Here is a 20,793-nt window from a genome sequence, read left to right on the forward strand (position 1 = left end):
TAATTCAGTGGGGATAGGATAGTCCTTTCAAGAAACAGTCTTGGAACAATTAGATATCCATAAGGAAAAAAACGAATCTCAACCTTTATCTCATACTTACCCCACAAAAATGAATTCAAAGTGGGTCATAGACCTAAATGTAAATCTAAAGCTATAAAACTTTTAAAAGAAAATATAGGAGAAAATCTTGGTGCCTTTGGGTTTGGCAAATATTTCTTATAGAAAGCACAAGTCATAAAAAGGTTTTAAATTGAACTGAAAATTGAAACTGATGCTCTTCAAAAGATGCTGTTCAGGAAATGACAAAGCAAGCCACAGATTGGGGAAAAGAGTTATAATACATACATCTGATGAATGCCTTCTATCCAGAATATATTAAAAAAAAAAAATCAAAGCTCTTACAGCTCAAGATAAAGAACTCAATTTTTAAAGTTGACCTAAAGATTTGAAACAAGACTTCGCAATGATCATTAAGCACACGTAAGCTCCGTAGTCATCAGGGAAATGCAAATTAAAATCAAGTGAGGTGCCGTTACATACCCATTAGATGGCTAGAGTTTAAAAGTCTGATGACAACAAGTGTTGGTGAGCATTTCCAACAACTGACACTCATACATTGTTGGTGGGAGTGTAAAACAGCAGAACCACTGTGGAAAACTGTTCAGCAGTTACATTTTTTTATATACCTATCATACTACCAAGGAATTCCATTCCCTGGTATTTTCAAAGGAGAAATGAAAACTTTAAACTATTCATGGCAGCTTTATTTGTAAGATCCCCAAACTGCAATCAACCCAAATGTCCAGATGTCATCATATACCCAGATTGTGGTATAGCCGTGTAATGGAATAGTATGAAGGAATAAAAGGAGCTAACTATCGATTTATGCAATAGCGTGGATGAATCTCCCCAAATCAAGCTGAGCAATAGAAACCAAATACGAAAGATTTCTTGTATATTATTCCACATATATGAAATCTGGAAAAGACAAAACTAATCTATAGCCATAGAAAGTAGATCAGTGGTTGTCTGGCGCCATTGTTGGGCTGAGGATTGATTAGAATGGGCTACAAGAGAGCTTTTTGGAATGTTTGAATATTCCATATCTTACTTGTAGAGATGGTTTGATGGGTGTACAGTTATCAAAACGAATCAAATTTTATAACTAAAATGGGTGCTTTTTATCCTATGTCATTAAAGTTGATCTTAAAGAAAGCAAGGCACAGAAAAAGTCTTAGTCTGACATAAAACTGTTACAGTGCCTCATTTGTTGAAGTGACTTTGTAGATGTTGTTATTTATTCTCCCGTATGTAGATTTTCCAGCCACTTTCAATATTTTTCTCCTTTCTGAAGAATGTTGTACCTTTCGGCAGTTTCACTGCATAGTAGAAAACCTAAAGGAGTGTGAAAAACAAGAAGAATGCAACATTTGAATTGGTCAGTTAAGGCTGTTTCAGTGAGGAGGGTGTTGAAACTGTTGGTTTATTATAAAAGGTTATCAAATATCATGTATCTGTGTTACTGTTCTCCAGATATTCCACAGTGGGTTATTAATGGTGAAGTGGAACACATATATACAGTATTTATGTGTATATTTTAAAAGAACGAAGTTATGAGAAACTGATTCAGTATCCTCTTGACTTTATCAGTCTACTGTTGCTCAGAAGTAAGAATGGAATCCTAATACTCTTACGCATGTGAACTGTAATTATCTTTTTTCAGCGTATTTATGTTTCTTGCACATCTATGAAAAATGGGTGTGTCGAAATACTCCTATCTGGACAATGCAAAATTTATATATCTTGCCATATATGCCTACCTCATTAGTAGTCATAGTTTTACTCAGAAATCTCTTATCAGAGAGCCTACAACTGTTCTCCATCTGGACTGCACTGAGAGCAAAATTATCAGATTTTTATTTCCTCACTTTCCACCGATCAGATTGGTGAAAGTCAGACTTCTGCAAAACCTGAATACTTTGCATAGTAATAGGTGGTTTGTGTTGTTAATGACCTCTGTTGAGTATATTTTTTCAATTCTTTTTAGTGATTCAGAACTGCAAAAGGAGTTCTCAGAAAGGTAGTGGAAAAACTGAGAATTTGACCCAAAAGAGTCAGTTTATGAAGAGGCAGAACTCAAATGCAGGTAGTTAGATTCTAATACCATGAGAGAATTAGCTTCACTTGAAGTGTTGTTTTTCAGTAAGTACTGTTTTAGGCACAGAAATACTTTGCCTTGGTTTGTATTTCTCAGTGATACCAGAATAAAATCATTAGTTTACAAATGATAAGTTATCATACTTCCATATACTCTTGTCCAAAACCAGATTTTGGAAATATGTCAGTTTGGCAGAGAAAGAGTTGCATTCTTGAAAACTTAGACTGAAATATGCGTACTTGTTAATTCAAAAAAGAGTCAGAATCATTTAAAAGTGATTTAATGCAAAAGGAAGTCAAAACAATTCTTCGAACTATGTCAGGTTTTGTTCCTAAGAATTGTTCAGAATTAAGTAGGGACTCTGCAATAGAATTCTAATTTTAGTGTATTAGATTAAATCACTTCAACTAATTATTGAGCCATTTTAAGGGGAAAAGAGGGCATTGACATACAGGTAAATGTACCCATACAGGTGCCAATAGAAACAATCTTAAAGCAGTTTGGGCTTCAAAGACCTTCAGGACCAATGGAACATATGATGAACTTAGTTCATGGGGTCCCCAGTATGTGGGAAGAAACGAGCTTATTAATAAAGCAGGGAACATGATATTTTTGGCATTTTTATTAGTATTAGGCAATAATACTTCGGTAAGAAATACTATTAATATGGAAATGTAAATAGTCATAACTTCAGGACACATTACTGGTAGGTGGGTTCTGATTATGGAAAATGGTTAGTGTTCAAACTTTGACATTAGTCCAGACGATTGAGCCAAAGAGGCCCGATTTGTAATTTACATTGGATTTGTGCCTTCAGCTATTTCCAAACGTAAGAGTTCTCAGATTTTTCTTGAATAATATACATAGATTTCTCTTATTCAGTGGCCTAAGAATGGATATCTCTTTCAAAGTTTTTATTTTAAGTAGTGGTACATGCAAAGTCCTTTTTCATTTTTACAACGATTTTGAGGTTTCACTATAAAGTAGCGTGATTGATTTTCTTTTTTTCTTTAAAAGTTAGATGCGGATGAGTGTTATTTCTTTCTAGGTAATACCCTGGAACTCTATACAGTGATTACAGCCGATGTTCATAGTACTTTTGGAATGCCTCTTTGAATATTGTATTTAGAACCTATAGCGATTCTTTTAAATATCACAATGATGGCATTTAAAGAAAAATCCTTTGAGACTGATAGTGATTCTTGAGAACGGTGAGAACGAGAATATTGATCCAAGTCATTATTTGGATGTAGTTCTTGTTCTCCAAATATTTCTTCAGATTTTTGTTTTCTTACAGCTAGTTAAGAAAGAGGGAAGAAAATTACCTACAAGATAGAACTAAGTAATAAAACTGATTTTAAAGTCACTTTGAAAGTCGTTGAGCAGTTTGCAGCATCATTGGATAAATAAATAGTCTTAAAGTGGACACTCTAAAGGATAGTATTCATATTCACTTGAATATATAAATTGTGACAAATGTCTCTGGAAATATTCTGTATTTTATAGTCTGAAATAAGAAGATATTTTCCTACATCAAAAAAGTCTCCTGGTATCATAAGTGGCTGTCATAGTTGGGGTTCCTGGCTTTTCTCTTAGGTGACAATACTCACTAGTGTCTGCTCCTGTAATCTGGTCTCCAAGGACCTTTCTAGCTTGGAAGTTTTATGGCTCTGATAATCTGCAGCAAAATCACATACAATTCTCTCTGCTGCTCAAAACCTGATCCCTAGTGTTTTGTGGAAGTTGTTGGCTTTTAAAAATAAACAGTTTGATCTAGTCTAAATTGAGAAGGAGTCACAGACAGATTTAGTGATTCAAACTGCAGAGGTAAATGACATGATTGAGGTTGGGGATAAGGTATTTACTGGAACATGCATTTGAGGAGACTTTTAATTCTCTATAGTAAGTTTGCAGATGGAGTTTATAAAAGCATTTTCTGAATTTCTGCATCCTTTATGTGAAGGCTTTCTGGGCGTGGGACATGGTGCAGAGTAGAAATGGAGGATCAAAACACAAATGGCATGTTGAAACAGAGATCCGTCCATTAGAGCCAAAGCTGCCCTTAAGATTTGAGCCTGTACCGGTGTTGCCTCAACTCATAGACACCAGGATGCAACCTTCCCCCTGCCATAAACCCACCTCCTGGCACTCCATCTTTGCAGTCCATCACGTGGCCTCTGGACATAATTCTTAGAAAGCCTTACTTCATATTTTTGTTATACTTGGTCTCCCGTTATAATCTAAAAATAACATCTCATTTGTCTAATTCCATATACCGTTTCACATACTTCATGCCTTTTCATACTTTATGTTTTGTATGTCCTCTCCCCTAAACCAAACTGCCAACATGCCCTTCCCTCTCAAAACTTCCCACTCTGCCTTTGGAAACCTGTTCCTTAATAAAGGCTCCCTAACTTCCTCACTGGATGGTCCCTTTACCTTCTTGCTTTCCTAAAACATGGCTCTCATTTAAGACCTCCACTGTTCCTGCAGTTCTTTCAAAGAGTGAGGCTTGTTGGTCCACACAGTGTTTTAGGGTTGGGAGGTGAGATCAGTGCCTTCTCCCCTCTGTCCTTTCAGACTATTAGTCCTTCATCCTTTTTTTAAAAATATTTATTTATTTGTTTATTTATTTGTTTATTTATGGCTGTGTTGGGTCTTCGTTGCTGCGCGCAGGCTTTCTCTAGTTGCGGCGAGCGGGGCTACTCTTCGTTGCGGTGCGCGGGCTTCTCATTGCGGTGGCTTGTCTTTGTCGCGGAGCACGGGCTGTAGGCGCGTGGGCTTCAGTAGCTGTGGCTCAGGGGCTCAGTAGTTGTGGCTCGTGGGCTCTATAGTGCAGGCTCAGTAGTTGTGGCGCACGGGCCTAGTTGCTCCACGGCATGTGGGCCTGTGGCTTCCAGACCAGGGCTCGTGCCTGTGTCCCCTGCATTGGCAGGTGGATTCTTAACCACTGCACCACGAGGGAAGCCCAGTCCTTCATCCTTATGTAAGCCCCTCACCCTGGCATCTTTGGTGTTTATGCCAATTAGGTTTATCTTATCTCTATCTTCTCCCAGTTTCCTAACTGCCCTCCTCTAATTCTTACCTGTTTTCAAAGCCTTGCTCTCAACCTGCTTTCATTTCCGTGTGGATGATGTGTTTTGTTGGCCTTTCTTGTTCTTAGGATCTTCATTTCTAGTGGCCTTTGGCCCATACCACTTTAGACACGCACTCACGGCTACCTCATGGGCCTTATCTTCACAGGCAGCTGCTCAGACTCTGACATACTGAAGTCACACACTTTAATGTCTCACGACAGCTTCCTCTGCTTGCGTGTCGCTGAGGTCGCTCCAGAGCGGCACTCATGATCTTCCTGACCAAACCACCAGCGTCTTCTCCTGAGATGTCCTTTTTTTTTTTTTTTTTTTAATATACTCCATCCTCTACCAAGTGGCCCAAGCTAGAAACTTGGAATTCATCCTTGATTTCTTCTCTCTCATCATCTACTCCTCTTCTCGAATCCGCCCACCTCTCCCTGTCCGCATTCTCATTCCAGGTGCAGGCCTGGGGTTTTGCGGCAGCCTCCTAAGGAGACTTCCTGCATTGGGTCCTCCCCATCTCTAATCCATTCTTTACCCTGACCACACAGAGTTAGTCTAAAATGCAAAGTGATCATGTCACACTCCTGTTTAATATCCTATTTTTGGGATCAGATACAGACCCCTCAACACAGGTTAGACGGCCTGCATAATCTTGCCCTACTTACCTCTCTAGCCTTAATTCTTGTTTCTTCCCCTTCAAACCCTGTGATTCAATCGTATTTAATTTATTTCAGTTCTTGAAATATGCCAGAATAAATATGATTTATTGAACCCTGGGCCTTTGAGCATGTTCCCTGTTTCTCACAAATTCTTTCCCTTTCTCTTAACTTGACAAACTCCTACTCATCCTTCAGGCTTTAGGTTCCTCTAGAAAGCCTTTGTTAATTCTCTTAATTCTGGGTAGGTGCCCCTGCTCTGTTTTGGAATCCTGAACTTCCTGTTACAGCACTTACCACACTGCATTATAATCTCCTACTTACTGTGTCCGCCCCAAACCTACAAACTCTGTGAGGGCAGGAATGTGTCAACAGCACTGAGAACAATTCCTGACCTCTAGTAGGTGCTCAGTATATTATTTGATAAATGAATAAATAAGGGAAGAAAGGAAGAATACGGTTTCTTTTTGAGAATGGGGGAGATAAGTTTATAAGAGCTCTCGTTACACAAGACCTGCTTTAAAATAGGATGAAAAAATTTTTTACTGTGTAAACTGCTTTCAGTGGGGAAGTAAACACAAGCAAGGAGACTAACTAGGAGACTGCAATACTATTGCAGTGATGTGGTCCAAAGAGCCTGAACTTGAATCGAGGCACTTGGAACAGAAAGCTTAACAATTACTGTGAAAGGTGTAATCATTAAAAGGCATAACAGACCTTGACCACTAGGGTGTAAGGTAGGAGACAAAATAGAAATTGATTACAGTATTTTGGCATTGGTGGAAATAGGGAGAGTTTGGATAATAAGTTTTGTCAGGAAAAAAGTTCAGAATTTCTAGGAGTTTTATATTCACATATAAAATTAAAATCAATAGAGAAAAGATTTCACTGATTTTGGAGGCAAGAAGTAATTTTTAAATGTTTTCTTAGTAAATATACTAAATAGAAATTTTAGTTATAAATGCAGTTTCAGAATTTGTTGAATTTTAAGGAACTTAAATTTTAGCAAACCCTGCTGTCTTTTGAGAAGTAGATGACAGCCTAAGAAAATGGTTTCATTTTGTTTACGTTTCATTGTTTGTCCTTGGTGTAAAAAAGTTGTGAATTTTTTGATACTATAAATACTTCTGATACTATAAATAACTGAGTAAGAATGGTTAACAATATATTAAAATATTATCTTATTAACATGTATTTCTCATTAAAAAAAATTCATAATATAATATGTCTCCACATCTTTCTTACTATCCTTTAGGCTACGTGGAGTTGGAGTTTCTTTGAAAGATTAGCAACAGAGATTATAGATTTAGAAGTTATTCATCTAAAGATGATTACTGAATCCCTAGGAATAGGTGAACTTGATAAGGGAAGATTATAGGAGGAAAAGAAGGAAAGAAAGGATGATTACTGCTGAATGTTTATAATTTCCAGTGTCACAGGGAATAATTAAGAGGTGTCAGCAAAATATAACAGAAAGAATGATAAGAGAAATGAAAGGTATATCTAAGTGTTAGAAAATAATACAGAAGTAAAGTTGTAGGAACTGGTTTACAGTGGGTTAACAAATGAGTGAACACATTTCTGTTCTTAATTCTTACCGACAAGGAAGAATTAAACTTGAGTGGTTCTTGGCCAAAAGAACTTCAGTCAACTTCAAATTCCTTATCCTGGCATTCAAGACTATTCATAATCTGAAATTCAGCGACCAATGTTGATCTTCTAAAGTTCCTCAAACTGTTGTCCTCAGGGTCCTCCAGCACAAACTCTGAGACCTCTTTGGTTTTTTTCCCCACCTCACTCTTTTCCCCATTGGAATCCTACCAAGGGCCCTGTTTAAGCCTCAACCTAATTCATGTTGTCTTCCCTAAATCCTATAGTGATCTCTTTGTGTAGCGCTGGTTTTGCTTTTAATTTGAACCTTCTTTAAATTTTCTGCTTGTATCTTTTGTCTTCCCAATGAGACTGTAAGCATTTTAAGGGCAAGATCCGTGTTTCCTATTTACTGCTCAGTTTGCTCAGTTACATTTTTAAAAGTGAGTAATACGTTATCGCTAAGGTACCCATCAGAGGTAAAATGCTCTGGATCTTGAATGCTGCATAGTGCCATGTATGTAATAAATACTAAAAAAAAATTTCATTAAATCAAAATGTGTTTGGTCGACCTGATTACAGTGAATTCTTGATAGTTTATAACCAAAGAAAGACTAATGTTTTCACCAACATCTGTCCATATACTTTCTGTTATAAAAATACCTTGTATACGGAATACATACAAATGCTGTCTTGGTAGTTTTATGATAAAATTATAACTCCCTTATTTTATCATTACAGTCCTTTTCTTTCTAAACATACTGTTCACTTCACTGATGGCAACATTGGTGCTCTGTGGAAGCCAGTATATAAAGTTGTTAAAACCATGGACCCTGTGGTTCAGTCCATGTCCTACAACTTATTAGCAGCATGAACTCAACCATGGCCCTAATCTCTCTGAGCTCCAGTTCCTTCATGCATAAAATGGGTAATAACTACCTTCCTCCCTGGGCTGCTGAGAGTTAAAGGAGGTAATCCCTATAAATGTGGAGCACTGTGCCTGGCCCTTAGTAAGTGCCATCACTGTAATTAGGGTTTTGTCTAATTTAACAATGCCACAAGAGAAAGTTCTCTGCAGTTTTTACATGTTAATTTTATGGGTGGTATTTCTGTTAACTTCTAAAACCATTTACACCCACTATTTTATGTGATATTTTGATCATAAAATAGTAGGTTCTTTTCATAGTCATGTAGAGTCCAGTTGGCTAACGTCCTTGTGTTCCACTGCTTATAATTTCGTAGCGACAAGGCTGGTTCAATCTGGAACAAAATATCCCTTCCATGGCTTTCTTTTATTATATGATGCAAGATGCTTGTATCACAAAATGAATTCAGGGTGCCTCTCCCTATATCTTTAGGACTCAAATCAGAGTTAATTACCAAGTAGAGAAAATTCATGAAATGAAAACTGATAGGCAGTATTCTCCAGGGGATGATTCTAAAATATCCTTTTGTAAATGATGAGGTATCTTGTGCACCCTTTTACTACCTATGCCTATTCCCAGACTTCACTTAGAAAACATTATAAATTCATAGCCTGACCACGTTGTATCCTAAACACTGAAGGCAAGCCATATTGTGAGGATTTCATTTTAACCACAGAGAAATTGTAACCAGCCCCAAACCACAGGACCAAGTAAGTAGTAGGTCCAGGAATAGAACTGAGAAGGCTCTGATTCCTCCTCACATCCTGTAACCACAAGGTTCTGCTGCTTTGGTACATAATAACAGATCATCTGGTGCTGCTGGACCACAGTACATGACACATCAGGAGCAAACCATAGGACCCTGTCTGAAAACACACAGCCTTTACTTTCTAAAGGGCTGCTTAGAAGCCAGAGAGGTGGGGAAGGAGCCGTGATGAGCACCAGATGATTGTTGACTGATATTTGTGTTTGGGGTAAGCAGTTGCTACCACAGAGTTTGCCTCTCTGCTAAGGTTGTTTAAACAAAAACAAGGTAATGATTTATAGCCATGGAGATGCTCTTACCCCTTCATAATATTTGAGTTGTTTTTAATCAAGATAGCTAAAGAGTGTCCTAGAATGGCATCGCGTCTATGAGAAGCGTAGACATTTTATGTTCCTTTCAAGAACTGGCCCACTCCCCATTTTACTTTAAAAGTTTTGCTTCTTTGCCTCTAGTTGATTTCCAGAGCACTGACATGGTTGTGTTGAAGTACTTGTCCTGCTGTATTGTTGCTGTGCGGGGAAGAAATTTGCCAGCCTCCTCACTGTGTCGTGCCGGAAGTATAGCTTACTTATCCTTATTATTTTATATGGATACAAATTACTTGTATTTACTTATATTTTGTTTTGTTATATCACAGATGTTTTTTTTTTCTGGGATTATTTCCTTTCTCTCTGAAATACACCCATTAGTAAAAGTCCTTTAGTAAAAGTCTTGGCTTTTATTTATCTAAAGGCGACTTTGTTTCAACCGTACTCTTGAAGAATAGCTTTGCTAGATATACTATTCTTGAATGAGATTTATTTTCTCTTAGGCTTTGGAGGGTATTATTTCACTCTTTATGGCTTCTATTGTTACTATTAAGTAATAGAAAATACCTAGTGATTATGGAGTACTTAGTGCCAATCTTTACACATTGAATATTGGCACTTATCGCTTCATTTAATCCTGATAATATACTTATGATAATATGCCATTGTTATTCTTATTTATTCTGAGGGAGAAACAGAGGCACAGTGACAGAATTTCATCCCAGGATCTCTGACTCTAGAGCCCATGTTTGTTTTGTTTTGTTTTTTAATTGAGGTGTAGTTGACATATAACATCATTTGAGTTTCAGGTGTACAACATAATGATTCAGTATTTGTATACATTGCAAAATGATCACCACAGTAAGTCTAGTTAACATCCATCACCATACATAGTTACAAAAAAGTTTTTCTCTTTCAAGATCTGCTCTCTTAGCAACTTTCAAATATGTAATACAATATTATTAACTATAGTCATCATGCTGTACATTATATTCCCAGGACTTATTTACTTTACACCGTGACGTTTGTAGCCTTTGATCACCTTCACCCATTTCCCCACCCCCACCCCCACCCCCTTCTCTGGCAGCCACCAAAAAGTTCTCTGTATCTATGAACTTTTTTTTTTTTCTTCTTCTTTGTTTGTTTTTAGATTCCATATATACGTGAGAGCATACGGTATTTGTCTTTCTCTGTCTTACTTATTTCACTTAGCATAATGCCCTCAAGGTCCTTCCATGTTGTTATAAGTGGCAAGATTTCATTTATTTTTTATGCCCAAATAATATTCCATTGTGTACATATGCCACATCTTCTTTATCCATTCATCCATCGATGGACACTTAGGTTGTTTCCATTTCTTGGCTATTGTCAATAATGCTGCAGTGAACATGGGGGTGCAGATATTTTTTTGAATTAATATTTTCATTTTCTTCAAAGAAATACCCAGAAGTGGAGTTGCTGGATCATACAGTAGTTCTACTTTTAATTTTTTTGAGGAACCTCCATACTGGTTTCCATAGTGGCTGCACCAATTTACATTCCCACCAACAGTGCAGGAGGGTTCCTTTTTTCCACATCCTTGCCAACACTTGTTATTTTTATCTTTTTGATAAGATTCACTCTAACAGATATGAGGTGATATCTCATTGTGGTCTTGATTTGCATTTCTGTTGATTAGCGATGATTAGTGATGCTGAGCATCTTTTCATGTACCTATTGGCCATCTGTATGTCTTCTTTGAAAAATGTCTGTTCAGATCTGCCCATTTTTTAATTGGAGGGGTTTGGTTTTTTACTGTTGAGTAGAGTCTATGTTTTTAAACTGCTAACACAGCCAAGCAAATACTTAAAAAAGAAGAATGAGAGATAAATAATATTACTAAATATTAAAGTCACTTAAAAACTATAGTAGTTAAAACAGAGGCATTTTTCAGTGGATAGAGCGATTAGTAGATTAATCATTACTATTATAGGCTATCATTACCGAGCAGTACCAACATGCTGTGCCTGTTTTCTCATCTATAAGATGAGAATAATAATAGTGCCTGCCTCATAGAGTGGTTGTGAAGAATAAGTGAGTGTACACACACGCACACACACACGTGTACACACACATATTATTAAAGGTTAAAAGATACTTGTTGTCGTTAGCCATAGTAGAATAAAAGAGAAAAGCACAGAAAACTGACTCTACTATGCATGAGAATATAGTATCTGATTACAGGTGATGAGGGGAAAAGATAGGCTATTAAGTAGATGGTGCTGGCAGAGTTGAGTGAATTATATAGAAGTCAGACGTTTTTATCTATATTTAAAAAAAATCTACATCTAAACAGTGAAAAATAATACCAGCTGTAGAGGTTAATCGTTTTCTATATCCATGACATCACTAGAGGAAATTTTTGATTAATAGTTAAAGGTGTGTGGAGAAGATTGTAATAAGCATGCCATCAAGGGCAGAAGCTGTAAGTAAGAAGATGGAAAGATCTGACTACATAAAAATTTAGAATTCCTTTTGTAAAAACAGACAGGAATGCTGTGTAAATGATTAATGACACAGTATGCTAGAGTAGGGAGGCCACATGCACCATATATAACAGGAAGTTAATATTCTTAATATGTGAAGAACTCTTATGAAATAATAAAGAAAAGACCGTAAAAATAGAAAAACAAACCAAAGACCATATAATCTTCCAGGAAGAATTACAAATGACCAATGGACATAGAAAAAGATGCTAAGGTTCATGAGTAATCAAAAAAAAAAAAGAAACAAAAATTCAGGCAACAGTCTTCACCTTGAATTTTACAGTGATTGAAAAAGATAGACTTTCAGGGACATAATAATAATATGTAAATAACTGCAATGGAAGAAAAACAGGTGATTTACAAAGTATTTTGTTAGATCAGAAGAAAGCGACCTCATCTACATTGTGATATCAGAATGTGGTAGTGTGAGACTGTCTTTGACGTATAGGCATACTATTAACAAGAAGTGAAAAGTGAGGGAAAGTTTGTCAGCCTCTCTTTTGAGAGGTTTGGCAGTAGGTGGAAAGAGAGATAAGTAACCATAGCTTTGGCTTTGTCTTGGTCAAGAGACATGGTTTTAAAATCAGGGAGTCCTGAGGCTCCTTGGAGACGGGAAGGAACCAGTAGAGAAGGAGAAATTGAAGCCGTTAGTGTAGAGGTAGAGTTGAGGCAGTAAGGTCTGTAGAGAGATTAGAAACAAGGAAGCAAGAATACATCTTGGAAGTGGAAGAAGAAAAGAAGTAAAAGCACACATATTTTTAAATGTGGGGGAGCTGAGCAAGTGAAGATTGTTCACTCTGCATGGCATTCATCTGAAGTAGTGGCTGGTAAGAGATGGAATGCTTGTGGGACAAGGGGAGTAAAAAATGGTTTGCAGAAGCTGCTCTGGGATCATGCTCTTGACCAGTAAGCAATAGAAAACAAATATTGCAGGACTTGATTGAGGTCCTAGCTGAGACTCCATAGCATGGACTCGTGTGCTATCTAAGTGGAATGAGGGAGAGCAAGGGACCAGGGGCTGCTAGTGTTGCTGAAAACTCGGCGTCTGTGCACCAGTGGCGAATCGAATCTCAGAGACAGAGTTTTGGGTGAAGGAGGAAAGAATAGCTTTCTTGCTTTGCCAGTCAAAGGGGGACACAGAGGGCTCATGACCCTCAAAAACTATGTGTCCCAACCTAGGAGGATTTGGTGAGGAGTTTTCCAGCAGTGGTTCAAGGGCTGGGTTGCTGATAAGGATCAGAGTGTGTGCAGGTCCTGCACTCCTTTAATCTGGTCTCATGTCCTCTCTTGATGAGCTTCTCTGGTTCCTTTCATCTGGCCTCAGGTGGTCTTCTCTGGAATGAAGGATGCTAACATCTTCCGTTTGTTGGGGGTTTTAGTTCTGTAAAGAGTTTAAAGATATTGTTATGTGTATGCCTTGAGGTGGAACCAGGACCTGCCCCAAGGCTGCACTATTGTTTCTTGACTGCTCCTTTCTTGTCTCTGCCTGCCCTCCCTTCCCTGATTAGCAACAGTTTGGACCTTGCCCTTTGGAACTCAGGGAAGTTCATGGAGGCTGACGGCCATCCCGTACAAGAACAGGGAGGACAGAATCAGGGGACAGAAAGTTCTTCTATGCCCAGAAGCCCCACAGGGTCCTGCTCCGTTTCACTAGGGGGATGGCCAGTGCATGGCTGGAGTACCTGTCTTCAGCATACAGAGGCGAAGCTAGGAAGAATGAACTCAGAGGAAAGGAAGGACCAAATGAAGAGTGGGTAGTGTGCTGGGGAAGGAGTTGGTGGAAGAGAGGGAAGACAGGACTAGGGGCAGAGAAGGAGAGTATTAGAGAATTTAAGATATTGGCAGTAGAACTTTTAGACCATTAACTTCTTATTCATATTTTGTTAGTCTTTTTGCTCATACGGGAATTTTCTAATGCTGCTTGTTTGAATTAAAATATTACTTCTTTTAAAGGCCTCAAGGACTACTATAGAAAGTCTTCTGAACAAATAATTAACATTTCCAAAATGACTCTGATAGAAAAGAAAAGAGGAAAGTATACGGGAAAGAATTTTACAGTGCTGGTGGAAAACATAGCAGTTTCTTAGGAATTTGTTTTCTTAGGTAACTGTAGAAAATATTTTCAAAGGAGGGGCAAATAAATATGAATAAAAATTATAAGAATAACTGTGATTTACATGATTTAAATTCCTGTTTGTATTTGGGAATTCAACCAAAAGAGAAAAATATGTTAACGTCTTATAGCACTAAATGAGTTTTTTGAAAAATCTTGGTTTGCCTAGGCTAACCTTTTTACCTCTGTTAATAGAAACTATTGATATTGAAAACGTCTATAACCTACTTAGTGCCAACTCTTTAAAAAGTAACATGAAACGAACTTGATTTTGTTTCTTGCTAAATAAAAGAGAAATTCTAGAATAAAAGTCATGTCTCTTTAAATAATAGAAAGATTATACTTTTTTTGAACTAGTATGAAAAACGCAAAACACTAGAACTTCTGGAATTTGGGCAAATAAAGGGAAATACCTACTCTGATGCAACTCATTCAAAGCAACTGATAGTCATAGTATTCGGCAGTACAGATTATTAACCGAACCAATTATTCTTATTGAATGAAATAAATTTTTGCTTACATATTATATTCACTTGATCTTCTCTCTACTGAAGTAGTACTGTCTGAAAGAGTTTTAAGTCTCTCAGGAAGCTTTTGATCTAGTTGATGAGACATCTACATGCTAGTAGTTTTAGACCCCTCGTAACCGGTATAGAAAATATTTGCCGATTCAAGAGTGACGGTGATTTGCAATGGCAGTGCATTAATAAAGACATGGGAAGGAGACGGACATGACATGTTTGAGAGAGGAGAGAAGTGGTTCAGTGGGGAAGGAACTTACCCTGCAATATAGGGAGAGAGAAGGCAATTGAAAAGATAAAATGTGATTATAGATCCTTGAGTTTAAGGAATTTTGAGCGTCATCATCAGAGCAATCCACTCTGTGAATTTTGAGCAAGGGAGTAGCTGGCGGAAGTTATTGTTTTACAAAACTTTGGTGGCTCTATGTCATATGTTTGAGGGAGACAAGGAGAAGCAGAGACCAGTAGACTTTTTGCAGTCCTAGCAGGAGCGAGACTAATTTCTTTGGCTGTGATAATATTTAAATAGTAGAAATGATGGAAAATGGTAATTAACTGAATATGGTGGGTTAAAAAGGAAATAGTAAAATAATAGCTTCAGTCTTTGGGTCTCTGAGACATGGAAATATATGCTTCCATCATAGAAAAAAAATTGTTGGAGTTGAGAGTCAAGAGCCTACTTGACTTTGGAAATGTTCTGTGAAGATGGTTGAGTTTCAATAAGCAATTTAGGTTGGAAATACAGAATAGATAATCTATAAGAAGGTGTTGGTTTAAGTCTTGAGGAGACAGACTTCACCATGAAGAGGTAGGGCCATCATAAATGTTAAACAACCAAACCTATGCTTAGCAGCTCTCTGTTAACTGTTGGTTTGCAACAAAACATAACCCCTAAAGACTAGTCAGTCTTTTCACTAGTTTATTATTCTGATTAAATTTTACAAAACTTTTCTGTTATAGAGCTCCTTATTTTTAGTTTTAGAACTCAGCGTTGTTCAAAGGTATATACTTAAAGGTATATATAATAACCTACAGGATAACAGAAAGGAATCAATCATAAACTTAAAGCTTAGCTTAAACATCAGGCTCTACCACATCATCAGGCAGACTGGAGTGCAGATCTCCCCTCCCCAGCTTACCTGGTGCCCAAGGCTATCCTCATCTATAAAATGGTACCCTGAGATTAAATGAGGAAATATCTATAAATTACATTCATCCAACAAATATTTGCTGAGCACTTATGGGTATTATGGAAATGTAATGAGTTTAATTTTGGACTTTTCAACTTGAGGTACGTTCAAGTGAAATTATCCAGCTGGTCATGAGATTTACAAGTCTGGAGTTCACAGGAGTAGAGTAGAAACATACCTTTGGGAGTCACTGTATATAATTGGTGATTAAAAGTATGAGTAGGATTGAGATTCTGTCAGGACGGACGGACGCGCACACACACACACATACACCATGTAGTAGACCAAGGACAGAGTCATGGGAAACACCAATGTTTAAGTGCTAAGAACTCCCTAAGGGAGAAAGAAGAAGAAATGATCAGTAGTTTAGGAGAAGGCACAGAAAAGCATGATATCACAGAAGCCTAGGGAATAGAGTTTCAAGGAAAAAAGGTAAACAGAATTAGTGGCAATGCAGCAAAGAGCCCTGGTAAATTAGGGATGGGAAACAGTGTTTCTTGGATTTTTAGTTCGGAAACATTCTAATTTTAGAGCAGCAATTTTAGCAGAGTCGTGAGGACAGAAGGTAAATGACAGGGGATGGAGAAATAATGTAAACTGTAAACTAATATTTCATATACCTTAAATGGAAAGGATAGGAAAAACATGGGATGGAGAAAGAACTTTTTTCCTCTAATGAGAAGCTCCAAGTCAGTTATCAAAAAAGAGGAAGGAACTTGTCCAGAAGAAGGAGTTGTAAATAGGAGAGAGGGAGCTAATTAAGAAGGAAGTGTTGGGAACGTGGGCAGCAGCGGTGAGTTACCTTAAACAGGAAGAGGAACGCCTTGTTGACTGATGCCTGCAGGGTAGCGCTAAAGATAGAGATGGGAGATGGGAGATGCGGTGGAAGGAGAATAGTTGAGGGAGATCACACATTATGCCCTCACTATGCCAGGAAGTAGGAGACAGGTGAAGAGGTCAAGATTTAAAAGGATTGGCGAAGATTAGGAATAGCCTTTGGGTGCAATAGCAGTGGAAGCTGACCAAAGACAAAGAAAAGGAATCATAAATATGGCAGCAGTGGGAGTCTAGCCGAGGTTGGAGACCATACATCTCTAGATCACCTAGCAAGGGTGGCCATGGCTATGAGGCTTTCTCTGGCAACTCTCAGATACTTGGGGTATCAATGGTGTTAATTTCCCCTGTCTTGGATGTACAGGCCATAGGTGATCATAAGAATAAAGGGTCAAACCAGTAAATTAATTTCAAGAATAAAAATCTGTGCTGTATACTTCAAAGCTCAAAGCTTTTCAGTGTTTGGTTATGGCTATAGAACAAACACCAGAATCCTAGGCTAGAATGTTTAAGGTTTCCAACATAAAATTCTGACCGTGTCTCTCACTGCACCCTTACATGCACCGAACACGACATTTCGGCCGAATGGGGCTTCTTGCTAATTTTTGAATGATTTTTTTTCTCTCCTAACTTTCACTTCAGTTACTTTGCTTCTGCTGTTTACTCAGCTTGTAGAACCTTACATCTCTACTTTTGAAATCATGTCGAGATTAAAACTCAGTTCATTTGTTACCTGGTTTGTAACCCCAGTCAGGAGTGATATGTGGCTTCTCAACATCTGTTATCCCTTGTTTGTACCACTTTCATATTACTTTTCATGCACTTTTCATTTATTTCAAAATAATTTCTACTAACTTTTAAATTCCTTGACTGCAGGGTACCATATTTTTGTCATCTTTGTAGTACTTCACAGTGCCAATGCAATGCTTTTTCCTGTAGTAAGCATGTAGTAAATATTTACTGAACAGACATTGTATTATATATTTATACTAAGTAGCAAGATAGGACCTTTAAAAGAAAATAATGTTTTGCCTTTTCTATAGTCTAATTTTCAAGGTTTATTTTTAAATGTTACTTCATTAACCTCTTCTAATGTGAATATTTTGTCCCATAGGTATGGCATGAATTGCCTTATTCAGTTTGAAGACTTTGCCAATATAAATGCATTTCGGCTCCTGAAAAAGTATCAAAACCAGTACTGCACATTCAATGATGATATTCAAGGTAATCAGATTTTCACTGCATGTAGATCAAGACCAACATGTCCTGATATTAGTTTGTAATTTTATAATGATTCAAATTCAGTAAATTTGCACTGGATACCGATTAAATGCCAGGGATTATGCTTGATGATTTCATACATTATTTCTCATTTAATTTTACGTATTTGAGAAAAGTACTCTGTGACTTTAGAATGTACCATATTACGTGTGAGCTAGAGAACAGGTGCCCTAAAATCTGATAAAATCCCCAGTGACTGTGGCTAAACAAAGAATAAAATATATGAAAATATATTATTCATTGTTTAAAATGAAGACTGTATATTTTTCTCTCTTCAGCCTTCATCTCAGTCAGTTTTCTAAGCTTAGAGATCAGTCACAGTTTCTGAGCTTTACCCCAGCAGAAGCTGCCTTTGTATACAGTGTGTACCGCGGTTTCCTGTTTGTCTTTGATTGATTGTAGATGCTTGGCTACCAGCTTTTGTCTAAGTTACTTGTTTTGTTTCTCCCTAAGCCTTTTTTTGCAACTCTCTCTAGATCCACCCCCCCACCAACCCACCTCCCCAAATCCGAAACCTTACAATGAGAATCTTACTCTTCCTGTTTCATGAAGGGCAGGTAGAATAAAAGCGCAGGCAGAGATCCAAAGGAGGAAGACCATAGTAAGTTCTGGCAACCCGAAAGAAGATCACAAATGGCTTCCATTCCACTCATCGCAGTGAACATTTTTCAGTGTTGACCTTACTTGGATTCTCAGCAGCATTTAACATTGTAGACCCCACTGTCTTCCTTGAAATACTCTCTTCCGTCAACTTCCGTGTCACATGCCCCTGCTGACTTGCTTCCTACCTCTTTGAATTTTCACCCTTTTTTTTCCCCAGGTTCATCCCTCTCTGACTAGCTATTAAATGCCAGAACACTGCAACACTCAGTCCCAGGCCCTTTTCTCTTTGTTCTATTATATCTTAGGTATATACTGCAAGGCCACCCATCCCACTAGCAGATTTACATATTTAGCCCAGACTTCTTTGAATTCCGGGTCCATATACCCATCTGGTTATTTAAAATTTCCTCTGGGATGTCTCAAAGTTATCTCATACTCAACCTCCCCACCATCAAACTCTTATTTCCCCACCAACCTCAGCCTTCTTCGTGTGTTCTCCTTTTCCGTGAATTCCTGATGTCTCTCTCTTCTTCATCTCTCCCTGCCAAATACACTCCATCACTCATCCTCCTGATTTTCTGTTGTAAAAGTCTGTCTCTTCCACAGATTCCTCTCCATTAACCTAAGGTAAGTTACCATCATCTCTCCTAAATAATGGGCATTTTCTAAGAAATCTGTCCACATTGACTGTTGCTTCCCCTTCTTATGTGTTCTCTCCATAGTATGACTGCAGTTTGCCAGATGTAGACATAGGAGCTGAGAATTTTGTGACAAGCCAAAGTTTTCTTTTTGCCATAGATATCTAGTCATATCATCCGTTCCATAAAATACTTGAATGGTTTTCCATTGCACTTAAGATGAAAGGTGAAAGTCATAAATATGGTCCAAAATGCATGGTCTGATCGCTACCTGTCTCTCCAACCTCATTTTTTTTTTTTTGCCATTCTAGCCATCACCGTCTTTTTCAGGTCCAAACATAAGCCAGACTTCTTCCTGTCACAGGGTCTATTCAAATGCTGATCCATCCTCCTAGAATACTCTTCCCTCCCCTCTTCAAATCTCTTCTCAATCATGACATTCCTTAGGAGAATCTTCTGGATCCTTGTGCTAAGTCAAATCTACCTATCATAGGCTTGCATAGCCCTACTTATTTTTCCCCTGTTGAACTTATCACAGAAACAGTTCTATATATTTATGTAATTTAAAAAAATTAATATCTCCCTCCCCACTAAACTTTAAGCTCTGTGAAGGACAAGAATATGTTTGTTTTGTTCATCACCTTGTCATTAATACAGTGCCCAGCCCATAGAAGGTACTTAATGTTAATGAAATGAATGACTGTAACACGTCCAAAGCAGGAGTTAGCAAACTACAGCCTATGGGCCAAATCCAGCCCACTGTCTGTTTTTGTAAAGTTTTCTTGCCACACAGCCATGCCCATTTGTTTATGTATTATTTATGATTGCTTTTGTAAGTCTGGGGCAGACATCATGTGACCGCAAACCCTAAAATACTTACTATCTGGCCATGTACAGAAAGAGTTTGGCAACCTCTGGTCTAAAAAGAATTGGTGAGGGTCGAACTAAGGAATTAGGTTGGCTAAGGTAGGCGTGCATTTTGGAGAGAACCCTTTCACTGTTTTCAGTGTAGAGACTAGATTCATTGGGAGCAAACCTAAAGGCTGTTGCTGTAGTCCAAGTGCATGGTGATGGTGCCTGGTTCTGGGAAAATGCCAGTCAAGAAATAGATGAGTAGTTGTTGATGATGAGGGTGAGGAAATGGCCAAGGATAGAGCCTAAGTGTTTGCCTTGAAGAACTGGTAGAATGGGAAAGCAGTAACTAAGAATGAGAAAATGAGAGGCATTATAACATAGATGTTAAGAACTCTGGGGTCAGACTGACTTGCTTTGCTCCTTCTTCATTGGCTGTGGACTTTGATCAATTGACTTCACCTCTCTGAGTTTTAATTTCTCATGTATGGCAGGAAGTTATATAATAGCTTCTATTTTTTTCTTTGGAAATGAGAGGATTAGAAGTTTGATGAGGGTAAAGGGAATTTGACAGAACTGCTGTAGAGGACTAGAGAGCCATCTGGCCATGAAACACAAAAGGATTCAGTAGTGGTGCTGAGGGTCCACTGAAGTTGAAAACCACAAACATACCATGACCCCAGGCTGAGTAGCTTGAGTGTAAGAGCTTAGGAGTAGGCAAGGCCAGGATGGTCAGTTGGGTTTATCTATGC

The 20,793-nt window shown here is 37.9% G+C and overlaps 1 protein-coding gene across 1 annotated transcript in view; it reads left to right on the forward strand.

The window, feature by feature from the left end:
* Positions 1–20,793, forward strand: part of ME1 (malic enzyme 1) — a 193,151-nt gene that overhangs the window by 129,837 nt on the left and 42,521 nt on the right. The window contains exon 7 of the mRNA XM_060030292.1: positions 17,782–17,891. Within this exon, the coding sequence (XP_059886275.1) occupies positions 17,782–17,891 (110 nt within the window). The remainder of the gene's footprint in view (positions 1–17,781; positions 17,892–20,793) is intronic.

The sequence above is a fragment of the Delphinus delphis genome, chromosome 14 (assembly GCF_949987515.2).
Source record: "Delphinus delphis chromosome 14, mDelDel1.2, whole genome shotgun sequence".
Classification (NCBI taxonomy): domain Eukaryota; kingdom Metazoa; phylum Chordata; class Mammalia; order Artiodactyla; family Delphinidae; genus Delphinus; species Delphinus delphis.